At 34.7% G+C, this 19,339-nt stretch overlaps 1 protein-coding gene across 1 annotated transcript in view; it reads left to right on the plus strand.

The window, feature by feature from the left end:
- Nucleotides 1-19,339, plus strand: part of SEC31A (SEC31 homolog A (S. cerevisiae)) — an 85,122-nt gene that overhangs the window by 42,725 nt on the left and 23,058 nt on the right. The window contains exons 13-23 of the mRNA XM_008581443.1: nucleotides 1,586-1,819; nucleotides 2,842-2,916; nucleotides 4,650-4,688; nucleotides 5,170-5,247; nucleotides 7,538-7,613; nucleotides 8,064-8,125; nucleotides 8,495-8,621; nucleotides 9,481-9,626; nucleotides 11,581-11,754; nucleotides 13,877-14,047; nucleotides 17,419-17,542. Coding sequence (XP_008579665.1) covers nucleotides 1,586-1,819; nucleotides 2,842-2,916; nucleotides 4,650-4,688; nucleotides 5,170-5,247; nucleotides 7,538-7,613; nucleotides 8,064-8,125; nucleotides 8,495-8,621; nucleotides 9,481-9,626; nucleotides 11,581-11,754; nucleotides 13,877-14,047; nucleotides 17,419-17,542 — 1,306 coding nt within the window. The remainder of the gene's footprint in view (nucleotides 1-1,585; nucleotides 1,820-2,841; nucleotides 2,917-4,649; nucleotides 4,689-5,169; nucleotides 5,248-7,537; nucleotides 7,614-8,063; nucleotides 8,126-8,494; nucleotides 8,622-9,480; nucleotides 9,627-11,580; nucleotides 11,755-13,876; nucleotides 14,048-17,418; nucleotides 17,543-19,339) is intronic.

The following is a 19,339-nucleotide window of genomic DNA, read 5'->3' on the forward strand; positions in this document are numbered from 1 at the left end:
TTTCTTTTAGTATTTGTAGATTACACCATCATTTTTATATTGCTCACATTTAAAAAAATATATTGTGTTCAGTAGCAGTGTGTTATGACTGACAAAAAAAGCTGATGACTAACAGCATTTATATTGTAGTGCTGTAATATTGCAATATTAATACTGTAGAACCAAGTAAATTAATATACCTATCCATCTTGTGAAACCCAATTTAGATCTTCCTTCAGTAAGCTAGGGAAACTCAGTGGTTTTATCCTTATGTGAACTTCCATATCATTTGTGGTACTCTCTGTACTTCATTTAGCATTTATATGTGCCTTTTATATTTATAGTTTTATTTTCATGTTAAGTTCCTTAAGAATAATGGTTTATGGTTTTTTTTTTTTATGTCTTGTTATTTCCTACAATGCCTGACATAAACAAACACCTTGAGCATCTTGACATTTAATAAGATAAGTTTGTGGAAAGTCCATCATTTTTGTGCAAAACATTACTTATGTCTTGTTATTTCCTACAATGCCTGACATAAACAAACACCTTGAACATCTTGACATTTAATAAGATAAGTTTGTGGAAAGTCCATCATTTTTGTGCAAAACATTACTAAGTATGAAAACTAAATGTGGTCCTATGTTGCTGTATTAGTCCATTTCTATTGCTTATAACGAAATACCCAAAACTGAGTGATTTATAAAGAAAATGAAATTTATGCTTATAGTTTCAGAGACTGGGAAGTCCAAAGTCCAGGGAACACATCTGTTGAAGGACTTCCTTAGTGATGTCTTTACATCAACGCAGGGGTCTCATATGGCAGAAAATGGCAGAGCAGAGCTCTCATGCCTCTTTCCTTTTAAAGCCCTCAGAACCACATGTATAAACTAGGGCATGGCCCTTACAATCCAGTAACCTTCCTAAGGCCCCACCTTTCAGTCATCACAATAGGATTTCTCCTCCTCTCAACACTGTCAGAGTGGGAGCCAACTTTCTAATACCTAGAACTCTGAGAGACACAGTTTAAGCTTCAGTGAGTTTGGGGGGGACATTCAACCCACAGCAGTTGCCTTTTTTCCTTGTATGTATTTCGTATGACTATATTAATTAGATATTACTCTCTGCTTGCTGTGTACAAGGTAGTTTATTGGGTATTGTATGAGATATAAGAATAAAGCAGACACAAAGCCTGCTTTGAACATTAGCGGCTAGCACAGAAGGTGAGACTAATACGTAAAGCTAATAGTTGCATCAAGAGATATATAATATTCTGAGGGCATCTGGGGTGGAAGAGGTGATGTTTGTCAGGGTCTTGGAAGAGTAATAGTATTGAATGTATGGAAGATTGTAAAAACAAGTGGCTGAGAAATTGTAAACACAATAAATAGTACATTACATCTAGAAAGTGGGTTGTGAAGAGGAAGGATAATAATTGAATGCTGAGGTCAGATTGTAGAGTATAGGAGAGTATATTAGCTAATTTCACCCAAAATGGTATATGTTTAACCCACAGTTCTTTTGTTCAGCAGGTTTACAATAAGCACATTTGTTTGGCCTCATTTTTGTGGTTAAAACTGATTTTTGTTCATTTGTTCTTTTATAGTTTGGAGGCAAACTGGTTACCTTTGAGAATGTCAAACTGCAGCCTCAGCAGGGAGCTGAGCAGCAGCAACTGCACCATGTGTTCATTAGTCAGGTTGTAACAGAAAAGGAATTCCTTAGCCGATCAGACCAACTTCAGCAGGTTGTGCAGTCACAAGGATTTATCAATTACTGCCAGAAAAAAATTGATGCTTCTCAGACTGAGTTTGAGAAAAATGTGTGGTCCTTTTTGAAGGTAAAGTTGGTATTTAAAATTATTTTATTATCTGCAAATTTTATCATTCCCATTATATTTTAAATCTTTCTATTAAAAAGACAGTTGGAAAAGTGTGATTTCAGGAGTTCATAGTGAAATTTAAGAAACCTTATCAAGAGTACATGACCTAACTTCTCAATGTCAAGAGTTCTTCCTTCTCTACTTTGAAAAGCCTGATGTGAAATACTCTTTTAATAAGAGTTTTAAAAACTCTTATTTAAAAAAAACAAACAAAACTGTGTGATAGATGTTTTTAGGAGAGACCTAACATTCAGAATCCTATTTTAAAATTAGAACATAGAGCTTACTTTAATAAAAACAGAATATTTAACATCTATAGCAGATCGAGTTAAGGAAATGGGGAAAGAAGGAAAAGGCATAGGAGAGAGGTTGGAGGCATTTCTCATTCTGTCTTTAAGAGGGATTAGAAGAAAAAACGTCCCTTTTACAGAGCTGCATTTTTGAGAATAGAATAAGAAATAGAATTTCCTGGTTGGTCATTTACCTCCACTGAAATATCTATTTCTTGATACAGTACTGAATTTTATAAGGAAAAGTGATCTTGAATAAAATACAGTTAACTTCTAAAATTGTATAATTTATTTTTATGTTTTGTAATTAAATATTAATTTTGGGAAAGAGTTGTAGAACATAGTATATTCCACATAGTGTGAGTTTTGCATTCCTGTAATCTTTCGACATGAGTTAGTATATATAAAAATTATAGTTTAAAAAATTTATAGTTTTATTCTACTATATATTCAAATTTATAGTTTATAAAAGTTTATACTTTTATTCATCCAGGATAGTTAATCATAATATACTTATTATTAAAAAAATAATTTTTTTGAACTATTCTTTAGATTCTAACAGTGAATATTCAGGATGATATGGTAGGCTTTAGATATTTTTAATAATTCTACTTGGAATTTGATCAACTCTTACAAAAATTAGGCCTTTAAATATTGGTCTTTGTTTCAAGAATATGTCTTTTCTGAAAGGTAAACTTTGAGGATGATTCTCGTGGAAAATACCTTGAACTCCTAGGATACAGAAAAGAAGATCTAGGAAAGAAGGTAAATTTGGGGGAAAGTTAAATGGCTGTCCTTATACAAATAATGTATCTATATATCGTACTTTTAAAAATAAAGCTCTACACATATTATCTCAAATCAGTTAATAAACATTTAATTAGAATTTGTGGTTGGTTGCCAAAGTTTTGAATCCATGTTGTTAAGTGGGAAACTCCACGGTATTCCTGGCTTTAGAAGCTGCCAGAACAACTTTTAATTCAAGCTAGATTGTCAGGCATATTTGAGCCTTAAAAGATGGACACCACGAGCCCTAAACACTGGAAATAACACTGAGATTTTAATAGAGTGTGTAACCAGTGGCCCTAGGGGGAAAGAGAGAAGGAAACTATTAGAGATCATCGCAAGTTCACTACAACTTAAGTGATGAAAACAGAACAACTTTTAATTCAAGCTAGATTGTCAGGCATATTTGAGCCTTAAAAGATGGACACCACGAGCCTTAAACACTGGAAATAACACTGAGATTTTAATAGAGTGTGTAACCAGTGGCCCTAGGAGGAAAGAGAGAAGGAAACTATTAGAGATCATCGCAAGTTCACTACAACTTAAGTGATGAAAAATGGGGTAGTATTTCAAGCTATCACAATTTTCCACCCTATCTGAGTTTATGCCTTTAGCACACAATTCTCAAATTGTGTATTGAATTGGTCCAGCTAACAAGTAACTAGTAAATATTTTGGAACAGGAGTGATTTATTGTACTGAACCTGAATAAACAGAAAGTCCAGGTGATTTGCTTAACAGTTTAACTTTGAAAATAAAAAAAGATTCCCTTTTAAAAGGGAATCATGTTGCGGTTTTATAATGTTTTTCTCAAAGAGGGTCTTAATTATTGTTCCACAGTTTGTTTGTTTTGGTTTGGATTTTGGGGGGTTTTTTGATAGCTGACTGGTACGGGGATCCAAACCCTTGTCCTTGTGTTGTCAGCACCATGCTCTAACCTAGTGAGCATGTGGCCAGCCCTTATTCCACGGTGTTGACATCAACATCAGTAGTAGTAAAAACACCTTGACTTTGGAAATCTTGAAGGTGATATTTTTAGATTCTCTGACTGTATAATTTGTATTAGCACATTGTCATTCTTTGGAAATGACTCAAGTTTTTGATAGTGTTGCAAGGTTGTTGCACACGTGGTACAGGTTGGATACTGCACACTCTAGGCACACATTAAAGATTAGTGTTCTTTTGATGTCAGACCTGGATTCACATCACAGCCCCACTGCTTAGTGGCTGTGTCTTTGCTCACTGCTTTAGAGTTTTTATATTTAACTTTATTGTTAGTCTAAACTTCTTGATGCTTTAACTTTTTTAGGTTTGCAGGAGATTAATATGAAAGTTTTACTGCTTGCCTGATGGCAAAAAATGAGGAAATAGAATCTGACTGTCAAAATACTTCTAATAGCAGTTCTTTCCGTAGCGAGTACTTGAAGAAATATTTTTAAAAATTAATTATAGTTATTTTAGTTAAAGTAGGAAAGAAACTTTGTTTTGAGGTTCGTTTTGTGATTGAATAGCACAGCAGGATGACATCTGAACAATAAAACTCCATATAAATGAAACTAGAACCATTCTGCACAGCTTTTTTCTTTTAACTATACTATCCCTGATAATGAACTTTTGCTAGATTTTTGCTGAGAATAGAGGAAGAGGTAAACATTTGCTCTATGCCCCGAAATAGAATTCCGTTCAGTAAGTGAGTTGTTGTTTTTGTTTCAGATTGCTTTGGCCTTGAATGAAGTGGATGGAGCTGATGTGGTAAGAAGACCTTTAAAAATAGCTACCTTCTAAAATTTTGGTTAGATCGTAGCGAAGAGAGAAATGTAATTTAAGAAATTTGTTTTATGCTTCACAGTATAAAAACACATGCTAATTCTAGATATGTTAATAATTCTCATCTTAAAATAGCATAAGGTTAGCTGGTAGAGCATTCTTTTCTCTTGGCATATTTGAATTTTGTAAAAGGAAAAACTGAATTAATGACCCCTCACATACTTAAGGTAAAGATCTTTTTTGCTGGGGGATATTTGGTAGGAAAGAAAGGGAAGGAAGGTGTTAGCAGTAATTGCTCTTTGCTTTTCATCTAACGGTGTTTCTCAAATAAATTTACTCAGTGTTGCTTCTTATGATTAAACTAGCTCTGAGTGTTGTTGATTGAGTCTTCTGTCTTCCTTGTTCACTAATAACCTTTTAATGCTATATTCTTCAACGTCCTCTATAATTGTTTTGTGTACCAAAGGCTCTTAAAGACTCTGAACAAGTAGCACAGAGTGATGGGGAGGAGAGCCCTGCTGCTGAAGAGCAGCTCTTGGGAGAGGTACTTATTTTTTTTTCATGTTATATTGAACAGATATGTGATATTTGTGTATCTCACATTGAAATATGGAAAAATTTCTTGACTACTTATTGCAAAATAAAGTTGGAGTATATTTTCATAGAGATGTTTAGGGTAGGAGTCTATTTACCTAGACTGACAGAAGTATCATCTCTGAACTCATTAGTTCTCTGACCTACCTTCTGGATTATATGGTTTAAAAGTAAAAGTTGATGTGAGATTGACTTAATTTGGTCAGATGGCTATCAGGATGTCAAATTGAAAAAAGATTTTATTCAGAAATCTGCATGGCATGTAAAGTTAACGTTTTTTCTTGGCGCACAGTTAGGGCCTACTATCACTGTTGTAGGCTTTTGAATTGAAGAATACTATGCCAAACTGATTGTCATGATTTACTATAAAGTTGTTCTTAGTTATAGTTGATAATTTTTGCAACTAATTAAAGAGTCCTTGAACACAGAGACCTTTTTCCTTCTAATTTTCTGGATTTTTTTTAAACAACTGATAAATAATTCTGTAAATTACTTTTTTTTTTTTTTGGCTTACTAATTTTATTTCTTCTTGGAAAATTAATCGGCAAGTTCTTGCTTCTCATCTTTGACTTTTTCATTGTTCTTTGTCATATGGGGATATTCTGACTATGGAATGTTTCCTATAAAATTTTACTAAGTTTATAAAAAGCATTTTCCTCAGAAGTGGATCACCTAGCATTTATTTAACAAGGGAATAAAGGGTATGAATAAAGTCTCACTAAAAATTTGAACTAATTTTGGGAATACCTACATAGAATTGTAGGATACATAAAGAAATGTTGTACTTTCATTTATACACAGCTAGATTAACTATGTGTTATCAAATAGAAGACCATTTGGGAATACTTAGGTAAGAGTAATGTGTATTTAAGAAAAACAGTAGTCATCAGTGTGTACTTTGAATAGTTGAAGAAGTTGTGTTTGAGGAGGTAAAAATTTCCCCTTTATCTTGATGATACTTTTTATTTATCAAACATCATAGCTTATACATTGAAGGTGCTCAATACATAATAAATTGTACATTTTTTTACCTTATGTGTATTTCAGAAGTCCACAAATAAAGGTTCATTAATTATTTTTAGAAAGCAAATTTGGAAAATAGTGAGTTAATAAAGAATTTTTTTGTAAGTTTGTTAGTGAATATAATGAGATTAATTTCTCCTTAATATGAATAACTTAAATTGTCAATTTTGGGGGGTTTTAAATTCCAAAATGCTTCACTTTAGTTGGGGAAAGGGAATTAGCATTATAATTATTCTCCTGTAATAGTCAACGTTAATTAATTAAGCTTTATTTACAGATAATGCTATGCTGTACTTACTCTGCTCTAAAATTACCCAATTCCAAAATGCCTCAACCTTGAATACTAGGTGCTTGTATTCAGATATGTAGGTAACACAAGCACAGAAGATTGATATTTTATCTTATGTAAGAGAGCTGTGTTTTCTTTAAAAATTTATTTTAATATCTTTGATGTATTTTTTGTTTTTAAAATTTTTATGCAAGGAAGAGAAAACACTTAAACTTATTTGCCAGCAAAATTCCTCCATTATATTTCTTTTCTTCTAAAGAAAGAAAATACTGAATTTATTTTTAATCAGACTACTAGCAGGTAGTCTCAGAAATTTGTAACAGAACGGTATATATTTTTACCAGATTGACCTGTGTTCCAGATTTGACTAATTTGAGAGAACACGAAATGTATAATTGAATTTGATTATATTCATAAATAATCTGTTTATATTGCTTTTACATTGAAAACACCAAGTAATTTTTTTATGATTTTTTCCAAGACTCAGTTGACACAAAAAGACCTTAGAGTCAAATCTAGTGGACAGTAATTACTAGATTTGTAGAAGTAGGATTATTTTAAAATCTAAATATAGTATAATTAAAAACATATAGTTTACATGTTTCAAGCCACTCATAGTTGAGGTATCTAAGCAGACAAAGATTCTCAGCTTCAATAATAACTTCTGAGATACTAGTAGTGAATATGCACACTTAAGTTTATTTAACATTATTCCTGATGACCTTGGATTTTATTTATGATTGCATAAGGACAGTTAATACTGAGGGAAATCTTTGGTCTTAGTATAAACTTGGATCTGAGAACTTTTCTGTAGTAACTTGGAATGTCATCTTGTCAGTAGGTGAATAATCATATATAAATTTTGTTTTGCCAGTAAACCATTCCACAGTTTCATTCTGGCTAAACTGCTGCTTTTCTATCTCTTTAGCACATTAAAAAGGAAAAACAAGAATCTGATTTTCTACCTTCACCTGGAGGAACATTTAATATCTCTATCAGTGGGGGTAAGTACCTGTTGGTTTTGATTTTTAACTTTTTTTTTTGTATATATATATATATATATATGTGGGTGTGGTTTTGTTTATAGATATTGTCATGTAAGCATTTTGCCACATTATTAAAGATTCTTATAAAAATTTTTAACTATTCTATAATTTAGTAAGGATGTATTATTTCTCTTATTTTTGAATGTTTAGGTAGTTTCCAGTATTTTCCTAATATAAATACCCTTGTTTATACAGTGATAAACATCTTTGTTATACCTAAAGATTTGTACAGATTATTTAATAAGGCTACGATCCTAGGAGAGGAATTTCTGGCACAGAGGGTTTGATCATTTTTAAGCCTCCTGCTGGATGTTATTGTCCGCATCATAAAAAAGTAATTTTTATGGAACTTGCTTTCCATAAAAGTTGTACCAGTATTCAGTCCCACTCTCCGCTGTTATCTTTTAGCCACACTGGCTGCCTTTCAGTTCCTCACTCCACATTCCTTTCTCCCTGGGACTTTGCATCTAGTATTTCCTTGGCCTTGGAATGCTTTTTCCTTCTTGATGAAGTTAATTCCTGTTTGTCCTTCAGATCACATCTTAGAAGTCTATGTGTTCAGGCAGTTTGTCTTGATCCATCAGACCAGGTCACTATACTGATAGCATCCTATACTTCTCAGCATTTTATAAAATATGTTGGTGTGATTTTTTTTTTAAAATTAAAAATAACAGCATCTATTTTGTCATTTGGTTCAAGAATGTACTTCAGTTTGTTGCTGCTTTACTTGGCATGAAGTCCTGTGAGTAGCAGTTTTGAAGGATATGATTGATTAGCCAGAATTAATTTTATTAATATGCTAAAGACTTTTAATTCTCCCTTTGTTTTCCTTTCCCAAGCTCATCACTGCAGTGGTGATGAAGAACTGGAAAGAGATTGTTGAGTCTTGTGATCTTAAAAATTGGAGAGAGGCTTTAGCTGCAGTATTGACTTATGCTAAAACAGATGAATTTTCAGCCCTTTGTGGTAAGAAATGAGCTTTATATTTAACTACATTATATATATGGCATAATATATTATAAATAAAATTAATGACAGATTTTATTAGAAATTTTTGTAAATCTATCACAAATGAGAAAAAGATGTTGTCATTTGTATGCTTTTCTCAGAATTATTAATGACATTCTTCTCCATACCTACTCATTATTTTGAAAATACAGTTTAGTGATTTTGGTTTCAGACAAACCAGAGTCGAAATCTTGCCTCTCTCACTTACTACCTCAGTTTATTCATCTATAAAATGGTACATAAACAGCTCTCATTTAGTAAATGTTAGCTATGATAAAATGATTGTTATAACATTTTAGTAGAAATTACTATTATAGACAATGACTAAACTGATGGCTATGAAATGAATATTATTTGCAAGAAAACAAGCTAAAGCTGCTAGAATAAGAACGAACAACCATTTGCTACCTTGAAAAAGTGTTAATAAAATATAAAAATTATAAGATATTTAGGGTATTTCATAAATAACTTATAGTAGACCTAGCTATCATTGATAAGTCTCTTCCAAATGTGCCTTTAGGGTTTTTCTGTTCAAATTCTGTTCCCATTTATTATTTTTTTCTAATATAATTAATGGAAATCAGTTCTACAACTAGATATAGAATATTGTGAAATTGTTTATTATAGATAATTTGTCACTCACTTCCATTCATTTAACAAGTATTTACTGAGCATTTAGAGTGATTGTGTTTCTCCCTGCTCCTTATTTGTTGTGAAGTTTAATCCATACCTCTGAAAATATTACTGAGCTGCTCACAACCTAATATACAGATTGCCTTTGGTATAATCTTGTTAACGTTTTTGTCTTGATTTATAGATCTTTTGGGAACCAGGCTTGAAAATGAAGGAGATACCCTCCTGCAGACTCAGGCATGTCTCTGCTATATTTGTGCAGGGAATGTAGAGAAACTAGTTGCATGCTGGACTAAAGCTCAAGATGGAAGCAACCCTTTGTCTCTCCAGGTTAGTATCTGAGACAAAAGGTGCTTAGTTTTTTTTTTTTTTTTTTTGTCTTTTTGTCTTTTTTCGTGACCGGCAACGGATCGCGACCCTCAGTGTTGCGCCCGTACCGGACCGGGACCGGCAACGGGATCGCAACGGGATCGCAACCCTCGGTGTTGCCCCCGCTCCTCGCTCAGCCAGTGAGCCGCCGGTCTGCACGTGGGATCCAAACCCTCGGCGGGAGCGCCGCCGCGCTTCCCAAGCAGCGCACTGTAGCAGTGCGCCACCGGGCCGGCCCAAAAGGTGCTTAGTTTTGAGTGTTGTCTTTCACCCTCCTTATGATCAAGTTATATTCTAGAAATTCATTTGTTGTAGTGTTTGTTGCTTTTGTCCCACTTATTTACATTTTAGAAGTTCTTTTGCTGAATAATTATGTGCATATATTGCTATCTTTGGAGAAGCAAAGTTTGAGATGGTGGGATAGTAAAATGAGGTTGCAGCTGTTTGTAAGTTCAAGGTTGTGATTTGGCAGTTTATTGGGGGAAATAGGTAGCAAGAGCACTGAGTACAGACCTAAGCTTTACCTCTTTTTTTTTTTTTTTTTTTTTTTGTGGGCTTCTCCCTGCCTTCAGTAACCCTGTTTGCCTTGAGCTAGGAAAGAAGCAATATAGGTTAAGGAATATGAGGCATCCCAAGTACCAATAGAGAATCTTCATGGTCGGGGCCGGCCCGGTGGCGCACTGCTACAGTGCGCCCCTTGGGAGCGCGGTGGTGCTTCCGCCAAGGGTTCAGATCCCACATACAGACCGGTTCCCGCTCACTGGCTGAGCGAGGTGTGGGAGCAACACCGAGGGTTGCGATCCTGTTGCCGGTCCCGGTCCGGTACGGGCGCGACACTGAGGGTTGCGATCCGTTGCCGGACACGAAAAAAAGACAAAAAAAAAAAAAGAGAATCTTCATGGTTAAGGGAAAATGAAACTAAGAGGTAAATGGAATCCCATGTAGCACCAGTACACGAGCAAGAGAAGTAAAAAATGTAGAGACTGTTCTCAGGCACTGAGTAATATATGTAGATTTTTTCCTAAGCATTTAATCATCAGAGTCTTAAAATATTTCAGTATAATATTTTTTTTCTCTCTGGAAAGAGATTTTTCTCAGTATGGTCATTGCTTTAAAGATTACCCTATTGAAACTAAAAATCAGATAGGAAATCAGTATTTTTCTTCTAAGTGCTTCTGAGAGAAAAACACTTGTTTCACACTTCTAGATTTGTGTATTTATGAAGGGCAGATAGGTAGGAGATCCTTATGCTTTCTACCTGAAGCATAGCTCTCCATTGTGGAAAGAATTGGTATTGAAGAGCAATGTGAGAAACTTTGAGTTAAAACAGTAAGCCCATTTAGGGGTCACATGCCTTTGTCTATGGGCACCTTATAGTAGTAATATTTTCATGGGATAGATGGTATGATGGTTCCATTCATAATTCCTCCTTTACCTGTTAGAACATCGTTTCTGCCTTCAGACATCTGCTTATCACTTTGACTTTGGATATTTGTGGGCACCTTATAGTAGTAATATTTTCATGGGATAGATGGTATGATGGTTCCATTCATAATTCCTCCTATACCTGTTAGAACATCGTTTCTGCCTTCAGACATCTGCTTATCACTTTGACTTTGGATATTTGCTTATTTTAGCTCACTAGACAAGTATCTGGAAGTTTAAGGATGCTTAGGAGAAGGTAGTAACCTGTGCCCTATCCATGAGTAACAGAGCTTTTTCCTCCTTACTTCTTTTCAGTAACATAAATGGTGGTCAGCCATTCTATAGTTTTCTAAATGGGATGATAATAGGTACTGTATTTTTAGTAGGTTTTGGAAATCTTAGTAACTTGTTATCTTTTCCTGCTTCCTCTCAGACACATGGTCTTGGTATCTCTGTTCCTATCTCACTGTCCCTTCTTTTTTTCATCTAGGATCTGATTGAGAAAGTTGTCATTCTGCGAAAAGCTGTACAACTCACCCAAGCCATGGATACTAATACTGTAGGGGTCCTTTTGGCTGAGAAGATGAGTCAGTATGCCAATTTGTTGGCAGCCCAGGGCAATATTGCTGCAGCCTTGGCTTTTCTTCCTGACAACACCAACCAGGTAATTAGAAGTGACCATTTTTCTTCTTTTTTTCAGTATGTAAGGTGAGGCCAGTAGATAGCACTTGGTATTAGAACTAAACATACTGCTAGGTGGAATGTTTTCGAGCAGTTGAATTTCTGTCTCCTAACTGTAGGTAAATGTTACTGATAATTCAAGGATCATTTTAGGTGTACCCAAGCTATGTCAGAGAAATAGGATGCTCTTATAGTGTAATAGATCCCTTTGTTCCGAGAGACATAGTATTTTAGAGAAATAAATGGGAAAAACCAACTTTTTATTTCCAAAGCCAAATGATGGTTCTTTGTATAAGGTTCTTTGTAGGAATCTTTTATGTTGAAAAGCTATAAATATTAATGCTTAATTGAACAAGTGGAGTTGTTAAAATTTTCAGATTCCCACATATGTCACCCCACATAGTAGCAAAGAAGTTCATTCTATATGCCATTTTAGTCTGAGTATATTTTTTAAGGATTCAGAGCAGGGAGAACTCCATTACATTTCTCATTCATTGTCCTTATTTGGTGTACAATAAAACTCGGGCTTTTTCATGATACTTGTTTCAATTAAATTCAGTTCAACAAGTGACAGAGTATAGAATCATGAGCAAGATTGCCAAGATCCTTGCCCTCAGGAAGGTTTCAAACTCAAGACAGCTATAGACAAATAAACATGGGATTCCGAAAGTGCGACAGATACTGTGATAAAGGTGCTATGGGAACACAAAAGAAGGGGACTAAACCCATCCATGGAGCATGGATGGAAGTAGGGGTAGAGTTTGAGGGAATCTTTCCAGAAGTAGGATATTTATATCTGCATTTTGTATCTGATAGAGCTTGATTTTGAGCCTTGCAGATATTTTCTTGTCTCTATACTTTTTATTATTAACATATTCTGTTTTTGGTGGATTATTTTAATCAGTCATTTTCAGTTTTTTGTTTGTTCTAGGGAATCACCAATAAATTTTATTCAGTAAAAATACATATATTCTCCAGGGCTATAGAGGTGTGACTCTAGTTGGTTTTGTATACACTTAGCTGTAGGATCCATCTCGTATCTTTCTAAATTGTTAATGAGAATATTAGGTAGAATAGAAACAGTCTTTTTCTTTATGGTGATTTTGGCCTATAAGACTTTTTACTTAATAAGGTCTCATTGTTATATTGAGTTATAAGACCCTTTACCTTAAGACTAAGTTAATCTGAGACCTTTAGCTCATCTAGCCTTAGGATTAAACTCTTTATTTTCAGTACCTTTTATAATAACATATTTTCTATACATTATTCTAGATGCTTTTCTTTGTATTTTAAAGAATATTCTTTATACGAAAAAGCATAATTTTGATGTTACTTTCTCCTGTTTATCTCAGTAGACCCTGCATTTTCTGGGGAATATGTCCTGAGACTTTGTGATATCATTGTAGTGTATGATTCTCCCCACAAAAAGGCAATAAAGTATATACCTACAAAGTTTAAATGACCCCTATAAATCTATAACGAATTTATAAAAATGTAATTTGTAAAGATATTAAATTTTTGCCGAAACATTTTAATGCATTGCTTTTTTGTTATTTGTTAAAACCATGAATATATCATGGTCAACTCATACTTTTGTAAATCTATATAATTGTAGACCTGTAAGAGCTACACATCTGAATTTGACATCTTGTTCTTTTAATTTATTTCAAAAGTCTCTTGCTTTTTAAATTAATTTCCATTTTCTTCTTAGATCATCATTTTTTTCCATCACTAGTAGTTTTGGGGGCCTTATAAAGTATTTTTGTAGTTTGTGAGCATTACTTAACCACAAGAAAATACAAAAAGAGCAGTGGTGATAAGTGACATTGATCTTGCATACTAACCATAAGGTGGGCATAATTCAAATCCCTGCCTCAGTTGAATTACATGTTGCACTGTGTGTCATGGACCTTTGGTGCCAGCCTTGAGTATTAGAAATCATGATGTTGAATCCTCAAGTGGCAGGGTGTATTGTATAATACACAGCATGTGAACAAAAAGGAATCTCTTGAATGAGCATATTACTTTAAGAAAATCAACATGCTGTCATAAAGTTGGGTAAACTCTTAACAGTCTGCTTTTTTTTCTTCTATTGCTTCTTATAGCCAAATATTGTGCAGCTTCGTGACAGACTTTGTAGAGCACAAGGAGAGCCTGTACCAGGGCAGGAGTCACCTAAAATTCCTTCTGAGAGGCAGCAGCTGCCCAAGGGCAGGCCTGGACCAATTGCTGGCCACCCACAGATGCCAAGAGTTCAGACTCAATATTATCCTCATGTGAGTGATATGGTCCAGATGGTTCAAACTGATGGTTTTAGTTTGTTGGGCAAGAGACTTTCTCTGATATAGTAAAACTAGACAACACATTGTTTTAATCATTATACTTTCTAGATTCTTGAAAGTGGTACTTATCTACTTTTTGAAATCATCCTTTTAATCTCATCAAAAAGATTATATTTTAGATATGAATTAGTTTTAACCTCTCTAAGGAGATTTGTTTTTATTTCTCTATCACTCAAACTTCCCTTACACGTGTACATCTGTTATTTAAACTTTTATTTGATTCATCTAACAAGCCATAAGTAAAGTAGCAGGAACAATCTTGTTAGTGATTTGGTTAATTTTATAAAATATTTTTAGAAATGGTCTTTCTTGAGTATTCTTTTCTAAATTGTTAGTATAGTTTTACTGTGTTTTCTGTATCTGCACAATAAAGAATATCCAGAATACATATTTTTGGACAACTTGAATATTAGAGAAAAGTGAATGACTGAAGGTTTATGTAGTTGAAGGTCATGAGGAATGTGAAAAGGATTAATAATTTTTATTTAGTTTTATTTATTTATTTATGGTATTTAAATTGCCAAATGTTTAGTGGCATAAAATGTGGCCTATTGTTGTCTTTTAGTGTTTCATGTAAAAACTTTTATATTTTCAGACCAGCAGGTGACATTCATGTCCTTAAAAATATTTTTTTTGTGAGTAATAAATGGTCTTGATTGATAGCAGAGTTAACAGGCACTCTGCCTATTTTAAAATAGAACAAATTGCTGGTAGGATTGACAGGGTCTTTTTACATTTTGTTATAGCAAAAGTAAATATAAAATCATGACAAACTGGAAAAAAAAATCAATTCATGCTCTTTTTTCTGTTGTACTTTTTTTTTTTTTTTGGTGGCTGGCTGCTAGTACAGGGATCCGAACCTGTGACCTTGCTGTTATATGGCTGCACTCTAACCAACTGAGCTAACTGGCCAGCCCTGCTGTACTTTTGAGTGGTACTTAATTGGAATAGATTACATTTAAGTATAACTGTTAACCATCTAGAATACTCTGTTTTGATTATTTTCATTCATTTGACAAATGTTTGGTAAGACTCTACTGTGAGTACCTGTCTAGCTGTTGAAAGTGTATTGGTGAAAACATAGACTAAATTCCCCACCCTCATGGAGATTGTACTAGACTTAGAAAGTCTGTGACAGTTTTGATTATTTTCATTCATTTGACAAATGTTTGGTAAGACTCTACTGTGAGTACCTGTCTAGCTGTTGAAAGTGTATTGGTGAAAAACATAGACTAAATTCCCCACCCTCATGGAGATTGTACTAGACTTAGAAAGTCTGTGACATAGGTGGGGTAGATAAGATGGTGGATAGGAAAACTGAGAGGCAGGGATGTCAAGTGACTCACCAGATTTTAAGACAGAGCTTAGATGTCTCAGCATTGCATGCTGTGGCCAAGTTAGGATTAAAACTCTCAATCACTTGGTGTTAGACCAGGCTGTCTCTCAAGGTAATGAAACAAGGCAAGCTCTATAATATAAGAAGAGAATAGTTTGGGTTTATCTTTATGTCCTTAGTTTTATCTGTCTTTCTGGGAAAAGATAAAAATATTGAAAATTTTTTGTTTTACTTGACTTGTCAATCTCATGTTTTAAAAAAAGAAAAACAAATTGAATCATAAATAAAGCAGTGATTTTCTTGATGAAACCTTATCATATGCTAAGTGGATGAGGACAGTGGCTTGCGGTTTTAAAGCAGTGTTGAAGGAGAGGCCAGATTAGTGGGAGTTCCACTCCCACTTCAACTGTCACAACTTTGCTTTTATTTTATTTTATTTTATATATATATTGGAGTTCCTACAAAGATTTATTTGATGAAAAGATGATGGCTTAAAAAGATTGAAAACCACTGGACTTCAGGGTAAGCAATATGGTATAGTGTAGAAAACACTGGTCTGGTATTCAGGAGACCTCGAATCCCCAGCAAGTTGTATAGACTTTGGCAAGCCCCTTCACATCTCCTGACCTTGTTTTTCTCATTGGTAAAAGGTGGAGATTAGACTGGTTGATCTTTAATATTCAGCTTTAATATTCTCTGATTGTGTGATTTTTCAAGCCTCATATGGGACTAATATGACTTTCTGTGGCCCTAATGAAATCCAGAAAAGCAAGCTTATAGCAATATATTTACGGATTAATAGTAGCATGAATATAATTAATGCTTCAAAAATCACTTTTTTAATTACTTTTCTTCTCCTGGAGTGTTTTCTTCTGATTTTACAGGACCTCATTTTCCTCTGTACTCTTGATGCTTGAATGGCATTGTACTTGTGCTTTGATTTAGGTTTTCATATTGATTTGTCTCTTGCCTCTCTCCCCTATTTTATTGTGACTGTGTTTTTCTTTTGGAATCTTAGCTACCTTGAAAGCAATTGCCTGACTACTGTATGTTATCTTGCTGCTCTTACTTTTTGCTTTGCATCTGGCTGTTAATACCTCTTGGGTTATTTTTCTTCTTTTAACATTTTCATTTTTTATTCTCTGTGATTGGTATTTCTTTGTTCAATTCAGGTTAGAATTGCCCCTACTGTCACTACCTGGAGTAACAAAACTCCTACTGCCCTTCCCAGCCATCCACCTGCAGCCTCTCCCTCTGATACACAGGTATATCCTTCATTATTCCTCTTTGAGCAGGATTCTGCTCACCTAAATATATATACATTATTTATATATTATCTACCTCCCTTCCTCAAGTTCTTCCTCCCCCCAATCCATCTGCCTGCTCATCGTATTTTAATGCTTTTAGGATGCAAGAAGCAGATTTTAGCACAGTTAATTTATTTCCTTATCCCTCCTGTCCTTCTTTTGTAGTTTTAAATTGACTTGAGCTAGAAAAATAGCAATTAAGATTCTAACAGTGTTTTCAAATCTGACTTTACTGAAGATTTTTTCTTTCCTTTTTCTCCCCTTTTTTTAGCATTGCAGAAATGGAAGAGAAACAAAAGTTCCCTTTATGGCATTTATACTTATATTTCCAGAGTGTGGAGTAGTGGATGAAAATTAGTAGAAATGGAAAATCCTGGTGACTTATAAATTTCATTGACACTATTTTATGAGGCTGTTGACATCTTTTCCTATTCATTGCTATTATTACTTTGGACCTATGTGACCTTTAAATCATTCAGAATGTGTTGCTCAGAAAATGTGGTGTTCTAAGGAAGATAGAATGTGCAAAATACAGTGTTTCTTATGCAATAAAGTTTTTTTCTTAGAAAACATAGGATTCCATTTCAGAGATTATAAATCCATATGGTGAGGGTCTTGGTTCCAAAAGTAATCCTCCTTTTTACCATATCCTCATTTCCTAGGGAGAAAATCCTCCACCTCCAGGTTTCATAATGCATGGAAATGTTAATCCAAATGCTGCCACTCAGCTTTCCACATCTCCAGGTCATGTGCACACCCAGGTACCACCTTATCCACAGCCACAGCGTAAGTAGTGTGACCCTGAAGTCCTTTCATAGCAGCATGTCTTATCTAATGTAGTAACTATTTACTTGAAGCCCCAAAGCCATGGTCAAATCAGTTTTAACAAACAGAGTAAGAACTATTCTTCAAAGGACTCCTGAGTCCCTGCTGTAAAGAAACATTATTTTTGTGAAAGCCATCCTGAATCATTATGCTAAGAAGTAACTCCTAAGTTATTCTGTTCAAAATAGTTGTCCCCTGTTCCTGAGCCATTGCTAAGACCTGTTAAAAGAAAGTCAAATATCCCATAATTTTGGTTTAAAGAAATAGACTTTTAGAAATGATTCAGTATGTATTCTTTTCCTTCAGGCAAGATGACACAAACAATTTTTGGAAAAATGATTCCAAGAGGGCATTTGTTGTTGTTGTTTTTCCATTTATTTATTTTAGATAGACTTTATTTAGAGCAGTTTTAGATTCACAGCAAAATTGAGCAGAAAGTACAGAGTTGCTACATATGAACAGCCTCCCCCACTGTCTGCATCCACACCACAGTTAAAATCAATGAACCTCATTGACACCTGCTTATTACCCAAAGTCCATAGCTTATATTAGTGTGCACTCTTGGTGTTGTACATTCTGTGGGTTTTGACAAATGTGTAATGACATATGTTCAACATTGGCATTTGTATTTTTTTTTTTTTTTTTTAGCAAATAGTTGCGCTTGAAAAATAAAAAATCACTACTGTTTCAAAATTTAAATTAACAACAACAAATCTCAAAGGGGAAAATTGTAAGACTAAACAACTATTATGAAACAGGAAGCCATTACCTAGTAAGAACTAATCCTAATGAAGCTGTTCTGTGCTAAAGAGGATGGTCTTACTTAACATGAATACAAATTCGATACAGCCTTTCACTCAGGTGCTGGGTGTGAAAGTGCTATCTTCAGAGTGTTGATAGGAAACAGATACAGTTCTATCAGATTTGCTCTGCAGAGGTTCATATCTACCCCTGGATGCACAGAATGTGGTGGTGTTAAGACCTCCTCAATCTGGGTTCAGGTCTTTGCATTAAAACATTAGTTAGCTACCTTGCCTGATTATTTACTAATCAATTACATACAGTATGTGAAATATTATATAGTACTCGTTTTATTATCAGGGATCATAGAGAGTTGACTGTTAATTTGGAACTGTGCTCACACTCAGCATTTGAGTAGCTAGTGATTTTACTAGATGTTGGAGAAGATACTTGATTCATAACAATAGTGATCACTCTACAGTGAGAGGCCTTGAGCTGCCACCAAACTCCATGTAACTTTTTTTGTAGGGCGGGGGGTGCTTTGGATGTATAATTCCTGTGTGGTTTCATCTGGTGGTTAGTTGGTGTCTGTATTAGTCCATTTGTGTTGCTTATAACAAAATATTTGGAACTGGGTAATTTTTTTTTTTTTTCCCCTTTTTGTCTTTTTTACTGACCGGTAACGGGATCGCAACCCTCGGTGTTGCACCCGTACCGCGCTCAGCCAGTGAGCGGGAACCGGTCTCCACATGGGATCCGAACCCTTGGCGGGAGCACCTCCGCACTCCCAAGCGGCGCACTGAGTGCGCCACCGGGCTGGCCCGGAACTGGGTAATTTTTAAGAAAACAAAATTTATTGCTTACAGTTTCTGAGGCTGGGAAGTCTGAAGTCTAGGGAATACATCTGGTGAGGGTCTTGGTGGTGGCAACATTCACCTAGGGGTCTCATGTGGCAGAAAATGGTGGAACAGGGCCGGCCCAGTGGCGCACTGGAGAGTGCGCCACTTGGGAGCGTGG

This window comes from Galeopterus variegatus, unplaced genomic scaffold (assembly GCF_000696425.1).
Source record: "Galeopterus variegatus unplaced genomic scaffold, G_variegatus-3.0.2 Scaffold2357, whole genome shotgun sequence".
Taxonomy (NCBI): Eukaryota; Metazoa; Chordata; class Mammalia; order Dermoptera; family Cynocephalidae; genus Galeopterus; species Galeopterus variegatus.